General features: G+C 41.0%; 1 protein-coding gene across 1 annotated transcript in view; it reads left to right on the top strand.

Moving 5' to 3' along the window:
* The window catches only part of FGD6 (FYVE, RhoGEF and PH domain containing 6), a 101,160-nt gene extending 90,508 nt beyond the window's left edge, over positions 1–10,652 (top strand). The window contains exons 19-21 of the mRNA XM_032798605.2: positions 201–329; positions 4,847–4,995; positions 10,234–10,652. Of these exons, the coding sequence (XP_032654496.1) occupies positions 201–329; positions 4,847–4,995; positions 10,234–10,270 (315 nt within the window). The 3' untranslated portion in view covers positions 10,271–10,652. The remainder of the gene's footprint in view (positions 1–200; positions 330–4,846; positions 4,996–10,233) is intronic.
* The last annotated feature ends 5,921 nt before the right edge of the window (positions 10,653–16,573 follow it).

The following is a 16,573-nucleotide window of genomic DNA, read 5'->3' as shown; positions in this document are numbered from 1 at the left end:
TTTTCATGGTCTCCGCTGAATAAAAACCTGTATCAGTTTCTTTTTAGGAGAAATTATGTAGAGGGCTAGGTGCTTATATAGAGGTTTAGGTGCTCCTAGTAGTATTTAGGTTTATAGGAGTATCTTAGAAATATCAACAAAGAGCTGTGCGCTGAAAAAGCCAGGTACCCACACACATCGTCCATTTGTTTTTATTTCAGGTTTCAGCAAATACAGAAGACTCCTCAATGAGTGGCTATTTATATAGATCAAAGGGCAGCAAAAAACCATGGAAACACCTGTGGTTTGTCATAAAAAATAAGGTGCTATACACATATGCTGCTAGTGAGGTAAGGAAGCATGGAATTTTTTTTTACATATTTTAAAGTCGTGCTCAGTGATGAGACCCATAAATTAGTCCATCTCACTGCAGTGTAGCACTTTGAGTCTTCCCTGAAAGAGGTGGAAAAATCTGTAAGGTGTTAAACTGTTATGATGCCCCTTTCTGAAAGGGAAACTAAGTGAGTCACAATAGTAACCTTTACAGCCTTCTGGCTAAGAAAGGTGAAAACATTATCTAGTATCTGTTCTTATCAGTTTATTATCTGGTTTGATGCATCAGTTTGGAATAATGGCAGATGCCAACAACATGCAAGCACATTGCAGCATCTCAGCTTGTTGCTTCCACTTGATGTACTTGTGGATGTTTGGAGAGAGGGCAGACTTGAATACACCTGGCTTCTGAACCTGCCGCCTCCACTCTGCAACAGTCTCCTAATGCCTGGTGCTCCAGCTAGAAAAGAGGAAATATGACAACACTTATGCCATTTCCATTTTGCTCAGCAATGTTTTAATCTTATTGAAGTATGGATGTGAGCTCCATAAATCTCAGGCCAGACTAAGGAAGATGAGGGTTTATCAAGTACACCTCTACCCCGATATAACACAATCCTCGGGAGCCAAAAAATCTCACTGCCTTATAGATGAGACCACATTATAGCTGGGTAGAGGAATATAACCCGCGTTATATCGGGTTTGGTCCGGTATGGCGTACTGGCTGGCTTCCCTGGTGGGGATTTAAAGGGCCCGGTGCTCTAGCTGCTGTGGGGAGCCCTGACCCTTTAAATCACCTCTGGAGCTCTGGCAGCGGGGCTCGGGCGGTCATTTAAAGGGCTCAGGGCTCCACATGAATTCGGATATAACACGGTAAAGCGGTGGCGCTTTAAAGGGCCCGGGACTCCCCGCTGCTTTACCGTATTATATCCAAATTCATGTTATATCGGGTCACGTTCTATCAGGGTAAAGGTGTATCTGTCTTATATAGTACCGTTTTACAATATTGTCCAAATACCTTGCTGAAAAGCAGGTGTTCTTGGTTTTTTAAACCTTTTGCAATTATTTATAAGTCAATTATGGTGCAAAATAGAGAAAGCACAGTTGCCATCCATCGCAGTTACCAGGCAAATTGCACCTCTGACCCCTCCTGGTCTCATTAAGAGCACCTCTTCCCAGGTGTCAGGCTGCTAGCTGTCACCTGGTTCTGGACAGAATCACGCAAGTCTCACACTCAGGCCAGGCCCTGGGTTGCAGTTTCCTGGTTCCAATTGTAATTTGCCTCAGCAGATCTGATTTACGACCAGACTCTGCAATCCTGTATTCTGTGCGGCAATGAAAGTGATAATCAGTGACCAAACAGCCTCCTTAAAGCAAAGTATCCTTTATTTGGAACAAAGCATTTCAGAGAAATCAGATCTTAAAAACAATAAAACAGACTGTCTAGCTTACCACATTTAACCATCTTTCACGAGAAGACCCTGGTAGGACTAACTCCCTGTAGACTCTTGCACAGAGCCTCTCTCCGTCAGCTTGTCTCCCTGTTGGAACTTACTGACATTCTCTGCAAAGCCCCTGGCTGATTTCAGACATAAGGAAATAAGATTCTTCAGAAAGGTCATATCCAAATGGTAACTTTGAATTTTATAATCTAGTCCTTCCTTCCTCAAGAGTGGTTTAGTGTTCCTGAATGTAGATATTCTTGTATCCAAATCTAGGAATTTAGGAATTGCTATACAGAGTCAGAAATCCGTCTAGTCCAGTATCCTGTTTCTGGCAGTGGCTAGCACCAGATGCTTCAGACAAAGGTGTAAGAACCCCATATTAGACAGATGGGGGATGAGACCCACCTTCCACTCCAAACTCTTATACTAGGTCTTGCCCAAATCTCTTAATAGATAGAGATTAGTGTGGAGGCATAATATCTAGGGCTGTCACGCGATTAAAAAAATTAATTGCATGGTTAATAATAGAACACCATTTATTTAAATATTTTTGGATGTTTTCTACATTTTCAAATATATTGATTTCAATTACAACACAGTACAAAGTGTACAGTGCTCACTTTATATGTATTTTTGATTACCATTTGCACTGTAAAACACAAAAGATAGTATTTTTCAGTTCACCTCATACAAGTACTGTACTGCAATATCTTTATCTTTACAAATGTAGAATTATGTACAAAAAAAGCCTGCATTCAAAAATAAAACAATCTAAAACTTTAGATAGTCCTCCTTCTTGTTCAACCAATTGCTCAGACAAACAAGTTTGTTTACATTTGCAGGAGATAATGCTGCCCACTTCTTGTTTACGGTGTCACCTGAAAGTGAGAAGAGGCATTCTCATAGCACTGTTGTAGCCAGCGTTGCAAGATATTTACATGCCAGATGTGCTAAATATTCATATGTCCCTTCCTGCTTCAACCACCATTCCAGAGGACATGCGTCCATGCTGATGACGGGCTCTGATGGATAACGATCCAAAGCAGTGCAGACCGATGCATGTTCATTTCATTATCTGAGTCAGATGCCACCAGCAGAAAGTTGATTTTCTTTTTTGATGGTTCAGGTTCTTTTGAATCTCCATTAGTATTGCTCTTTTAAGACTTCTGAAAGCATGCTCCATACCTCATCCCTCTCAGAGTTTGGAAGGCACTTGAGATTCTTAATTCTGAGGTCAAGTGCTGTAACTATCTTTAGAAATTTCACATTGGTGTCAAATTTGCAGTAAAAGTTCTTAAAACGAACAACATGTGCTGGGTCATCATCTGAGACTGCCATAACATGAAATATATGGCAGAATGCAGGTAAAACAGAGCAGGAGACATACAATTCTCCCCCAAGGAGTTCAGTCACAAATTTAATTAATGCATTATTTTTTTAACAAGCGTCATCGGCATGGAAGCATGTCTTCTGGAACAATGGCCAAATCATGAAGAGGCACATGAATCTTTAGCACAACTAGCATGCCAGCTACAACAGTGCCATGGGAATGACTGTTCTTACTTTCAGGTGACACTGTGAACAAGAAGCAGGCAGCAGTACCTCCTGTAAATGTAAACAAACTTGTTTGTCTTAGCAATTGGCTGAACAAGAAGTAGAACTGAGTGGACTTGTAGGCTCTGAAGCTTTAAATTGTTTCATTTTTGAGTGCAGTTATGTAACCAAAAAAGCCTGCATTTGTAGACTGCATTTTCATAATGAAGAGATTGCACTACAGTACTTGTATGAGGTGAATTGAAAAATACTTTCTTTTGTTCATCATTTTTACAGGGCAAATATTTGTAATATATAAAGCGAGCATTGTACACTTCGTATTCTGTTTTAATTGAAATTGATGTATTTGAAAATGTAGAAAAACATCCAAAAATATTTAATAAATTTCAATTGGTATTCTATTGTTTAACAGTGTGATTAATCGCAATTCATTTTTTTGTTAAATGTGTGAATTAACTGAGATTAATCAACAGCCCTAGTAATATCCCTTCAAAATTTTTTTTTAACATTAATTATGATAACTGGATATTCTTGTCCATATGAATGTCTAATCGTTTTGTGTAAAGAATAGGAGTACTTGTGGCAGCTTAGAGACTAACAAATTTAAGGTGCCACAAGTACTCCTATTATTTTTGTGGATACAGACTAACAGGGCTACTACTCTGAAATCTAATCTCTTTGTGAATCTTAAGTTCTTGACCTCAAAAACATCCTGTGGCAATGAAATTTACACTCTGTGTTCTGTAAAAAAAAGTATTTACTTTTATCAGTTTTGAATTTGCTCCCTTCTAATTTCATTGAATGTCCCCCTCTTCTTGCATAATGAGTCCAGGAGCTCCCATCTACCTTCATTAGGCCATTCATTATTTTATATACTTTCATCATGTCACTTCTGAAAAGTCTTTTTTCTAGATTTACTTTGATAGATTAAAATGTCACATCCTTTTGTCTTAGCAACCATCAATTGGGGAGTTCTCCAGATGTTTGTCAGTGTCTAGGTACCCTTCTTCCTCTGTGATCTCACTTGCATGTAGTGTAGGAGCTTACTTGTTGGCGATGTAGTTCAATGCAACTTTAGAATAGATTTTTCATGACAAACAACGAAAAATAAACTGCTCTATAAGAGTTATTAAATTAGAGACAGTACCAAAGAGGAGGGTGGAGTTGAGCAGTGGGGAGAAGGATACATTTAAGCCAAGATTGGAAATGAAACGAAGAGACGCAAGAAGGGTGTTCCATTCCAGATAGTGTTAAGTATAGTGGTGAGACTGTACAGGACAAAGAGGTCAGTGCTAGATGACTAGAAAGTGACAAGGAGTTAGAGAGAAACCAAATGTCTGAGGTTTGCTGTCTCTTGTTCATTCAATCATGTATGAGGAAATGACAAGAAACACAGTTTTGTGTAATACGAACTGTAAATTATTATAAACTTAAAATAACTGGATACAATAGTGTGGTCCTTAAATATTCATAAAATACCACATTAGGACTGCAATATTATAAGATCTAATTTTTTGCTTGTGGTATTACATTAGGATGTTGCAGCACTGGAGAGTCAGCCTTTACTGGGTTTCACAGTCTCTGAAGTAAAGGATGAAAACTCGGAGTCCAAAGTATTCCATTTACTGCACAAAAACACTTTATTTTACATATTCAAAGCCGATGATCCTCATTCAGCTCAAAAGTAAGTAAACATTTGAATTCAATCCTGTCTGTCACTTTTTTCTCATGGAATGTTTCAGATGTCATTTCATTAATGTTCACACCATAAGTGCTCACATGAAAAAGCTTACTTACAATGTGCAACTTGTTTTTTAAAAATGCTTGGTTAAACATCAAAAATCTCTAAGGATTGCAATAATGTTGTAATTTCAGTTGTTACATTTAAATGGAGATTTACAGTTAGATCCTTGTCAAACAGCAATCAAAAATGAGTGGAGTCAGTCATTTTTCACTCAAAAGCCTTCAAAAAGACAAAGAACAGGAGTACTTGTGGCACCTTAGAGACTAACAAATTTATTTCAGCATAAGCTTTCGTGAGCTACAGCTCCCTTCTTTGGATGCATAGAATGGAACACACAGACAGGAGATATTTATGCATACAGAGAACATGAAAAGGTGGAAATATGCATACCAACTGTAAAAGGCCAATCAATTGAGATAAGCTATCAGCAGCAGGAGAAAAAAACCTTTGAAGTGATAATTGAGATGATCCATAGAAGGTGTAAGGAGAACTTAACATGGGGAAATAGATCCAATTAGTGTAATGATCCAACCATTCCCAGTACATGTTTAAAACCAAGTTACTTGTATATTTGCATATTAATTTGAGTTCAGCAGTGTCTCTCTGGAGTCTGTTTTTGAAGGTTTTTTTGTTGCAAAATTCCCACCTTCAAGTCTGTCACTGAGTGGTTAGAGAGACTGAAGTGTTCTCCCACTGGTTTTTGAATGTTATGATTCCTGATGTCAGATTTGTATCTATTTATTCTTTTGCGTAAAGACTGTCCGGTTTGGCCAATGTACATGGCAGAGGGGCTGTCGCCCACAAAAGTTTATGCTGAAATAAATTTGTTAGTCTCTAAGGTGCCACAAGTACTCCTGTTCTTTTTGCGGATACAGACTAACAAGGCTGCTACTCTGAAACCTTTCAAAAAGACAAGCACACTACGGCCTTGGCTACACTGGCGCTTTACAGCGCTGCGACTTTCTTGCTCAGTGGTGTGAAAAAAACAGCCCCCTGAGCGCTGCAAGATACAGCGCCGTAAAGCGCCAGTGTAAACAGTGCCACAGCGCTGAGAGCGCAGCTCCCAGCGCTGCAAGCTAATCCCCACGGGGAGCTGGAGTATGTGCAGCGCTGGAAGAGCTCTCTCCCAGCGCTGGCGCTGCAACCACACTCGCACTTCAAAGCGCTGCCACGGTAGCACTTTGAAATTCCGAGTGTAGCCAAGCCCTCCATGTTGGGCTGAGAAGTGAGGATAAGAGGAAAGGAAAGTGTAAACTTTATGGAAGAACTCCTTTCTAGTCATGTACCACCATAGTTCCAAAGGGTTAAAATAGGAGGCATTTTGTGCTGTTCTAATTTAATTCCTTCATCTCTAAATCTGCTTAAAATAAAGTTCAATGATAACATGCATTAATTCAGGAAATTTTTAACAGTAAACTGGGTCTATATCTTAATTATTTCTTTTCTTCCCAGCTACATTTATAGGTCCTATAGATGTTTGCATGGCAAATTAAGTTTTGTTAGTATACTCTTTCATTTTAGATGCAGAATGATTTACCTGTATTCACTGGAATTATATAGAGACTTGTTTGTGGTCCTTATTTGAATTGTTTTAGGATTTACCGCAAGCAGCAAAATTAGAGGTGACTATGCATATACATCTAGTGCATCTTGCTAATAGATGTTGCTGGTTGCTTTGTCTGGTTTCCCAACAATTTCCCAGAATTAATTTTTAACAGAGTAGCCATTATAGCACTAAATATTCTGATAGAATGTTTTAAGCATGCAGTTAAGCCTGAAGTTGTTTGTAAATGCTATAAATAGGAATATTTCAAAAATGTAATTTAAATGTCCAGAGCAATTAACTAACTGAGCACGTGCATAATACGTTTTTCAAAAATCTGGGAATGTTTTCTTCTTTGCAAATGCAATTTGATCAGTCCCTCCTTGTTAGTTAACACAGATGTCATTTTATATTTGCACTATGCCCTTATTTGTATATATAAACAATTTATAACTACTTTCTTCCCTATTTAGACAATGGCTTTTGTAACCGGAGGGAAAACTAGTAACCAGCAATAGTCTGTTTTTACTGATGCTGAGATCGTAGTATTAATTATCTTACAAAGCAAGTTTCCCCCAAATATTTAATATCCCATAGAGATTTGTCTGTCAAAACCAAACCTGTGGAATAAATGCTCCTCTGACAGTATTAAGAAGTAACCTTTTTGCTTGTGTTCCCCATTTAATGCCCACTCTCTTATTTTGTTCTTCTTAACCCCTAATGAAGAAACATCTAACATTGGTATTTGTATAACACATTACACAGTTTTTTTTTCATTCACTTCACAAATAACTTGAGGTTCTTTAATTTTAGTAACTATTTTTTATAAAGTTGTAATATAAGGCTCACTGTAAAGTTATTTAAATTCAAAATTAGTAGCTCTCATATTCCTATAATGTGCTTATTCTAACTGTCCAAGGTATTTATTAATTTGGTATGATTTATTCTGAATTGCATTGGTCATCTTTATTTGAATATATTGTTAAATTGCAGAGAATATGGTAAAAAGCAATTCAGATGATATATGGAAAGAAACCAAAAAAGCTTATATATCTGTGCGGCAACTGACAAAACTACAGTTTTGTTTGTCTTGAGGAAAGATTGACTTGCCAAGACTGACAAACAATATCTCTTCTAGTTTAGAACTATCTAAAAACTAAGCTTGATGGTTTGATGGTGTGGAGGACAGTCTAGGAGCAGAAGTCTGAACTCAAGGACTGGGTGTATAAATTAATGCTGTAAAATGATTTTAAAAATTAACTTTATTTTTATTACAAATATTCACTGTAAAAAACAGAAATAGTATTTTTCAATTCACCTAATACAAGTGCTGTACTGCAATCTCTTTATCATGAAAGTTGAACTTACAAATGTAGAATTATGTACAAAAAAATAACTGCACTCCATAATAAAACAATGTTAAATTTTAGAGCCTACAAGTCCACTTAGTCCTACTTCTTGTTCAGCCAATGGCTTGGACAAACACGTTTTTTTTTACATTTGCAGGAAATAATGCTGCCCCGCTTCTTGTTTACAGTGTCACCTGAAAGTGAGAACAGGCATTTCCATGGCATTGTTGTAGCCTTCGTCACAAGATATTTATGTGCCAGATGTGCTAAAGATTCATATGTCCCTTCATGCTTCAACCACCATTCTATTGTTTAACAGTGCGATTAAAACTGTGATAAATTTTTTTTAATGGTGTGAGTTAACTGCTATTAATCGACAGCCCTAGTATAAATATATATAAAACATACTAAAAACCTACATTAAAAGAACATTGTTAAGGTTGCAAAGTCAAGCCCTCAAAGTTAAGAAAAGCCAGAATTATAGTTGCCTCTGCAATCTTAATTTGGGCTCCATGTGCATATGCATTATGATACGGTTTTTAGTTACACAGTCACATTTTTTTCCCCACATGATCCGTCTCATTCATAGAATGGATGCCCAGTTAATGAGCAGTTGTTCAGTATTTTTTCTCCTCCTTGTTTACACTATTTAAGCCCTTTTTTCAAGATGGTTATTAATTTCCTTATGAGCTTTTCTATGGCACTCATCACTATAGTATGCAATCATGTCATAAACATTACTTTATTTTCACAGCTCCCCTGTGGGGTGTGTCTGTGTTATTTTACAGATAAGGAGCTAAGGCATAGAGAGGTTAAAGTCAGAAGTTTTCACTAATTTTGGATGCCCAATTTGAGAGGCCTAGGACCTGATTTTTTGGAGAACTTAGCATTATTTAGCACTTCATATGTTAAAAGCACAGCTCTCATTGACTTCAATTGCAGCTATAAGTGCTTAGCACTTCTGCAAATTGGACCCCAGAGACTCAAGTCAAGTATCCAGAAATTGAGAAACACACAAGTAGTGACAACCTGTGAAAAGTTTGGTTTAAATGACTTGCCTAGCATCACAAAGGATCTCTGTGGCAGAGATGGGTATAATCCAGTTCCCCAGAGAAGCATGCCTTGACCGTGAAAACATCCTTTTCCTGCTTCATTAATTACTCTTTCCCAGTTCTGCAACAACTGAAGCAAGTCTCCTTCACTGCACAACTTTGAATCATCCCCAGAGCTGGTCCATCCTATGAACTGAGTGAGTCAAGGGTGCTGTGGAAAAAATAATATATGAACATGTAACTAAAGACTATTGTAATGCATACACATAAGGAGGCTAAATGAAGGTTGCAGAGGCAACTGTAATTCTGACTTAATTTTTGAGGGTTTGACTGTGCAATCTTAATAATGTTCTTTTAATGTAGCTTTGTGTGTATATGTAATTTTCTGGGTTTCTAAAAAAGCAAACTGAAGAATCAGAAACTGTGTCATATCGCAGCATACTGACACCCATGTGGGTCATCAGCAGCGTTGGAGCCAACTGTAAGAGTAACTGATAGAAGATGACAACCTACTAGTGCTATGTGCAGGAGATGAGACACTTTGTCAGTGAGGTCACAGATATGAAGGTTATCCATTACTTGCTATTATAAGATCCTGTTTTCAGTTGCTTATAACTTTGTCAGACTTTAACCGTTTAGTCTGAACTTTTCTATGCTGGGTGTCTGCCTCAGGCTGAATTTTTCTCGAAAAAGTTCAGTCAAACAGTTCAGCCAAAACAGGCTCAACTCTTTCTGAGAACAACGCTAGAGTAAAATACATTGTTTTGCCCATGCTAATTCTGGTGACATCTGAGAAGTTCTAGCATCTCCACCTTGCAGTTTGCCGGGGGAGGCGGCCTCTCTGAAAAGAGACCAAAAATTGGCCAAAATATAACCCCCTGAAAAATCACGGCTCTCACACGCTCAATAAGCCTTGCTAAAGCTTCACAGCTTAATTTCCTAATAGCTGCTTCCCAAATACAGATGAAGACAGTCTTTACCCCCATGAGAGTACAGTTTGAAAGCATTTCCATAATGCTCAGTAGCACTAGCTACATTACCATATCTGTTGTTTATCTAAACCTAATGCAGGATTTAAGGCCATTTAATAGTGGTGAACCACATGCTTTTTAATGGATTAGTGAAATTTTGAACTGTTGCATATTTGAAAATGTATTGCTAAAAATTTAAATAAGGTAGGTTTTGAAAATACTCAAGATCAAGCTAAATCTAACAATATTTCTCTTTCCAACAGGTGGATAGAAGCTTTTCAAGAAGGCACCATATTATAGTGCCTCTGCACAATCTCTGAGACTAAAGGAGAAAAATGTTATCAAAGGATGACAAGAAATGGAGTACAGTAATTTTGTTTAAAAATAGACTCTACCAGCATCAGCCTAAACACAATTTGTATATTTATGAGAATTAGGAGTTGTTGCTTTTTTTTTTTTTTTTTTTTTTTTTTTTTTTTTTGTTTTTTTTGTTAGGTGTAAGGTAATATTTTTTAAAGAAATTTGTGTATTTGTTTTTTTCATACAAAGTGTGTTATTTATTAAATTTAAATGTTTACTTAATGGTCAGAATCATTTCTAAGGTTCGCATTGAATTCCAAAGTGCCTTTGTCTTTAGAATAGCAGACAGCTTTTTCGGAAAACTGTCTGTAAAAAAACAAAACACACACGCTTTACTGCAGCATTAGTTTGTACAGTTCTTGAGTTGCTGATACTCACTTTGCAATTTAACAAGAACAGCTGAAAGAACAAAATATGTCAACAAAACTTTAGGACACATGGTCAGCTATGTTAAAACTCCTTTGACAAGCAGATGACTGACAGGCTGCTCCTTCTCTTGATACAATATGTCAAGTTTTATGGACTAATTCAATTAAAAAACACAACCAGCTTCTGAATCACAGAAGCCCTAGAATTAGCGCTGCTACCTGCTATTCAAGCTTCCACAACACAAAGGCAAACACATTTCTTATGCAATATGGATCAGTTATTAAAGCAAGCTGAAAGGAAAAACAAGAAAAATATTTTTTTCTTTCATATTCTGCAGTTGGTGAGATTATGCAGTACAGATGTTATCAAATTATCAACGCCAAAGATATATTTAAACATCCTATCTTAAGAAAAAACTTAAGCGTCAGATTATTTTTTTTAATTGCTACTAATAATATAAAGCACAGGCAAAAATTGTTCGGCATGCAGGAAAAAGATTAAATATCCTATCATTTTTGTCTAAAAATCCCTTTGATACCAATGAGAGTTCCCCATACAGTATGAAACATGGATAAATTACAGTTCCAATAGTTTACGGCTAAATAAGTATTGTACACTTTAAAATAAATGTTTGAATTGAAATTGTCATACCAAGAAAGCACAATGTTCTTAGTGACAATGGCATAGAAAACGTGTGCCATTCATTCTAGTACATTTTGCTGACAATATATGATGTTTTACTTGATGCTTTAAAACACAATCTTACAGCTGTTTTTAAAAATTTGTCAGTAGACCTCATTAGGAAACACATTGATAATTTTGGTGTATTTATTCTATTATTGAACATTTGAACAATCATGTTATATAACTGTATAGAATAAATGGAACTAGCATGAGAAAACATGAATAGACCAGGACAACACTGTTTATATATATAAAATACATACACACACACGCGCGCGCGCGCTGACTACACATACATCCTATATATATATATATATAGGACAATCTGACGATAAGTGGGCTACTGGAACAAACCATTCATGGACGAGACAAGAGAACCTGGAATTGATGGAATGCTACTACAACAGTAGACCTAATGAGAGGGGATATATGAAACGTATGAGGGGACTGTGGATGAACAAACAAAAGACCTACATCCACACCTACTGAGAAAAAGCTAGTACCAACGCTTCGAACCATAGTAAAGAGGGAAGCTGCTGCTCACAGCTTTGAGATAGACCCCAATCACATTACATCCCAGACTCAAAGACGACCTGGCAGAAACAAGTGGATGTCAGCCCACACCTGAAGGCTGAAACTTCACTGTCCCCCCTCATGCAGAGACAGCAGCTGTATGGCTGCATTAAGATCTGGAGACTGCTACAGTCAATCTCGAGACCGATTACCAAGCTCCGTGGAGAAGTACCATCAATAGTATGTTTAAAAAGATGCCAAGAGCCTCATGACAATTCAACAACTACTGCACCAACTCAAACCAATGAATGGTATACGCTCAAGCCTCTGTAATCCTGGGGATGCTTGGTACACGATCAGACGACAAACAGTATGTACCCACCCTGGAAAATGAGGTTGGAGGATAAGATCAGCGCGACTCGGAAGAAGTTAGTCAGCCTAGTGTAACTACAGAAGGTTGTAGAGGATTAGATAAGACTCGGCTACTGAAAAAACCAAGACCTGACTCCATCTGAAGCGCCTAGAGACTGCTAAACAAGTCTACAAGCACTAGTGTAAGGGAACTAGAGAAGCAGAGGCCCAAAAAGTAAAATGCCCTGTTCTCCAAAGAACCAATCCAAGGTGTACTCCCAACTGAGCTGCAACAACACAATAACAGCAGAGGCCACAGCGCAGGAAAACTGAACAGTACTGGAAGAACTAGGGGAGAAGAGAAGACTCATACACCAGTGCAAAGGGCTGCAGGGACCTGAGAACAGAGCACAGCAATCTCCCAAGAACAGAAACAGTCACCATCGACAGTAGAGAGCCATCCAGCAGGCGGTCAAAACATGAAGAGCTGGACAGCACCTGGACCAGACATGATCCACACGCTACTGGCTAAGAATTAAAGCAGGCATGACCGCCTAGCAGCACAGATGACCAGCTGCAGCGCAGGCTCCCACCCCAAACTGGCTGACACAAGGAAGACAGATGATTATGAAAGACCCCTGCAAGGGACAGAACCGATCTCCAACTACCGGCCGAATAACCTGCCTGCCCACAACATGGAAGTCCTATCAGGCATCATAGCCGCCAAGCATTACAGGACCACTGGGCCAAGTACATGAGCACAGCTCAGGAAGTGGCTTGGAACAAAGCCAAGGCCGCAAAACACGTTGCTCCATAGAATAGAGCAGTCGCCCAAGACTCAGTCTGACAGAACCCAATCTGAGCACAGCCTGGATTGACTACAGACGCCTACGACTCAATGCCGCCACACGTGGATCTGTGATGTCTGGGCGCTCTACAAAGTCAACATGACACTAGACTTTCTCCAACTCAATGGGACTATGGAAGACGAACTAGAGTCAACTCAACGGCAGCTTGCACATGGCCATCAAGGTGGAATATACCAGGTGAGGCACTGTCCACCGCTGCGTTCTGGATAGGCTTAAACCCCGGCAGCCAGAGAATCACACAGGACTGATACGGTACGGAGCGGAACTACCATAGCCACCTCCTCTACATGGATGACCTCAAGCTTGTATGCTACGAGCCACGACGACGACATGCAACTCACTAATCCACCTGACGCGGATCTACGGAGGATATCGGTGATGTCATCGACTGGAGAAGTTGCCAATGTAGTAGAGAGGGAAGTAGCTCAAGACTCGATGGGTGAAACTACCAGCGGGCCCACTAGCAGACATACAGACCAGTAACAGTACCCTTGGCGTCCCACGTCAACATGGAAACCATGATGAGGGAGGCAAGGAAGCACAGCAACATCCAAAGTATCACCAAAGGATAAGACAAGGTCCTGAAGAGCCAGCTCAGGGAAGAACAAGGATCCATGGCCATCAACGGATACGCCCTGCCGGTCATCAAGATACCCCTGTCCGTAAGTGAGCTGCCCAAGGAGGATGGATGGCTGCCGATGTGAAAACCCGGAAGCTCCTCACAATGCACGAGGTTCTCCACCCCTCAAGTCAACACCCAGAGCACTGTTAGTACAGCCGGAAAGAAGGCGAGCGGGGCTTGGGTGAGCGTCAAAAGCCACTGTCCTGGACCGAAACCACGGAACATCCAGGAAGTCACATCAGTAATGCCCCCATAAGATGAGCGCTGAGAGAATGCATAAGGCAGCCAGCAGAAATGGAGGAAGACCAAGCAGAAGAAGTGCCCATGGCAAGAAAGACCCTGCATGGGATGTACCATCGACAGATAGCTGAGGTGCGCTGACATTGGAAATCCCTATCCAGTGGCTGGAAAAGGGTCGACTAAAAGACAGCACTGAGAGCACTGTCATAGCAGCCAGAACAGGCACTGGCACCAGATCCATTTGAAGCGGGTCTCCCACACTAGAGATGGACCCAAGGTGCACACTGTGCAGAGAGCCTTCAGAGATAAGTGCCAACACATAGGGCAGGATGTAAGATGCAGCAGGAACGCATTACCACTGAACGGCACAACCAGTGGCTGGCATTGTGTACAGGAACATCTCCACAGCGTATTGGGCTAGACCCTCCCAAGACCAGATGCGGAAGATTTCCACAGAAGGGTTGTGGAGAATTGCAGGCTAATTCTGTGGACTTCCAGATCCAGACGCAGGCAGGGTACTGGCCAAATCAACCAGAATATCGTCGGTAATAGATAAAGGACCAGAGAAGACAGCGTGCTGATAGATATACAGTGCCAAGGACCAGCAACTGAGGAAGAAAGGAATATGAGAAGCTGGAGAAGTACCAGGGCCTGAAAGAGGAACTAGAGAGGATGTGGAAAGTGAAGGCCAAAGTGGTCCCAGTGGTGGTAGGAGCGCTCGGGGCTGTGACTCCTAAGCTGGGTGAGTGGCTCCAACAGATCCCAGGAACAACATCAGAGCTCTCTGTCCAGAAGAGTGTAGTGCTAGGAACAGCAAAGATATTGAGCAGAACCCTCAAACTCCCAGGCCTCTGGTGGAGGACCCGAGGTTGAGGAAGACACATACCACCCATAGGGGTGAGAGGGGAATTTTTATATATATATATATATATATAAAAGGATGTATGTGTAGTCAGCCAGTTAAGGTAAGTAAACTTGGTAATAGGATTTACAGCTGTTCATCTCCAGTCAAAATGATTCAAGACCATGTTAATAGTGATTTGCTAGTTAATACTAACTATGGTCTTGCCTGGGAAAGAGAGACTCTTTCCCCAGACTTATCACTAGTTCCTCTGCTCTGGAGGCTTCTAGTGTTTTCACCATGGTGTTGATTTAGACTCTAGTTCAGGGGTGGACAGACTACGGCTCACAGGCCACATCCGGCCCACCAGCTAACTTAATCCATCCCTTGAGCTCCGGCTGGGGAGCGGGGTTTGGGGCTTGCCCCACTCTCATGCTCCAGCCAGGGAGCAGGGGCAGGGGCCACTCCATGCACAAATGCTGCAGCTCCTGGAAGCAGCATCATGTCCCCCATCCGGCTCCTATGTTTAACGGAAGCCGGGGACTCCGCGTGCTGCCCCCACCGCTCCCATTGGCTGGGAACTGCAGCCAATGGGAGCTGTGGGGCCGGTGCTTGCAGACAGGGCAGCGCACAGAGCTGCCTGGCCATGCCTCCACTTAGGAGCCAGAGTGGGGACATGCCACTGTTGAGATAAATGCCACCCGGAGCCTGCACCCTGAGTCCCTCCTGTGCCCCAACCCTCTCCCCCTGCCCTGATCCCGCTCCTGCCCTCCAAACCCCTCGATCTCAGTCTGGAGTACCCTCCTGCACTCCAAACCTCTGATCACCAGCCCGCAGCCCCTTCCTGAACCCTGAACTCCTCATTTCTGGCCCCAGCCCGCAGCCTCAGCCAGAGCCTGCACCCCAACCCCAATTTCATGAGCATTCATGGCCCGCCATACAATTTCCATACCCAGATGTGGCCCTCAGGCCACAAAGTTTGCACACCCCTGCTCTAGTTCAACAAAGTGCTTCAAGATGTGCCTAATTTTAAGAATGTAAGCAACCCCATTTACATCAATGATACTAATCAGATGCTTGAAGTTAGGCACATACCTGTGTATCTTGCTGAATCAGGGTCTTAACCAGGTTTGTCTGATACAATGTTAAAAATATTGGAAACCTCAAAAGCCTTGCCTACACTCAGGGACAGCTTTAGGCCATTTAGCCCGATTCCCCGGAATTGGGCCCCACGCCGGTGCCTTTTTTAATTTTTACTCACCCAGTGGTGCTCCAGGTCTTCTTCGGTGGCATTTCGGCAGCGGACCCTTCACTCTCTCCGGGTCTTCAGCGGCATTTTGGGGATGGGCCTTTGAGTGCCACCGAAGACCCGAGTGAGTGAAGGACCCACTGCTGAAGTGCCGCCGAAGATCCGGAGCTCCACCGGGTAAGTACGAGTCGGGCCCCATACTTGCTAAAGACGGCCCTGCCTACACTACAGCTCCTGCTGGGCGCAGATGAACTGAAGGTAGCACTGGTGGGATTTACACACACACACACACACACATGTCCCACCCCCAAAAGATTCCCTAGTGTAAATACAGCCTATGATTTTTTTGTAGTCTTGCTCTACCTCTGTGCATGGGCTAGCATTACAAAAAATACAACCAGAATTAACACCCAGTTATCTTGACAGAAGGGTCAAAGATGAACATGGAAGCCAAAATATTCTCTTGCTGCTCAGAAGCAGTCTCTCAAGATCTATTAATTGGACA

Source organism: Chelonoidis abingdonii, chromosome 1 (genome assembly GCF_003597395.2).
Source record: "Chelonoidis abingdonii isolate Lonesome George chromosome 1, CheloAbing_2.0, whole genome shotgun sequence".
Lineage (NCBI taxonomy): Eukaryota > Metazoa > Chordata > Testudines > Testudinidae > Chelonoidis > Chelonoidis abingdonii.
The sequence above is the reverse complement of the archived record's forward strand: the minus strand, read 5'-3'. Positions and strand labels throughout refer to the sequence as shown.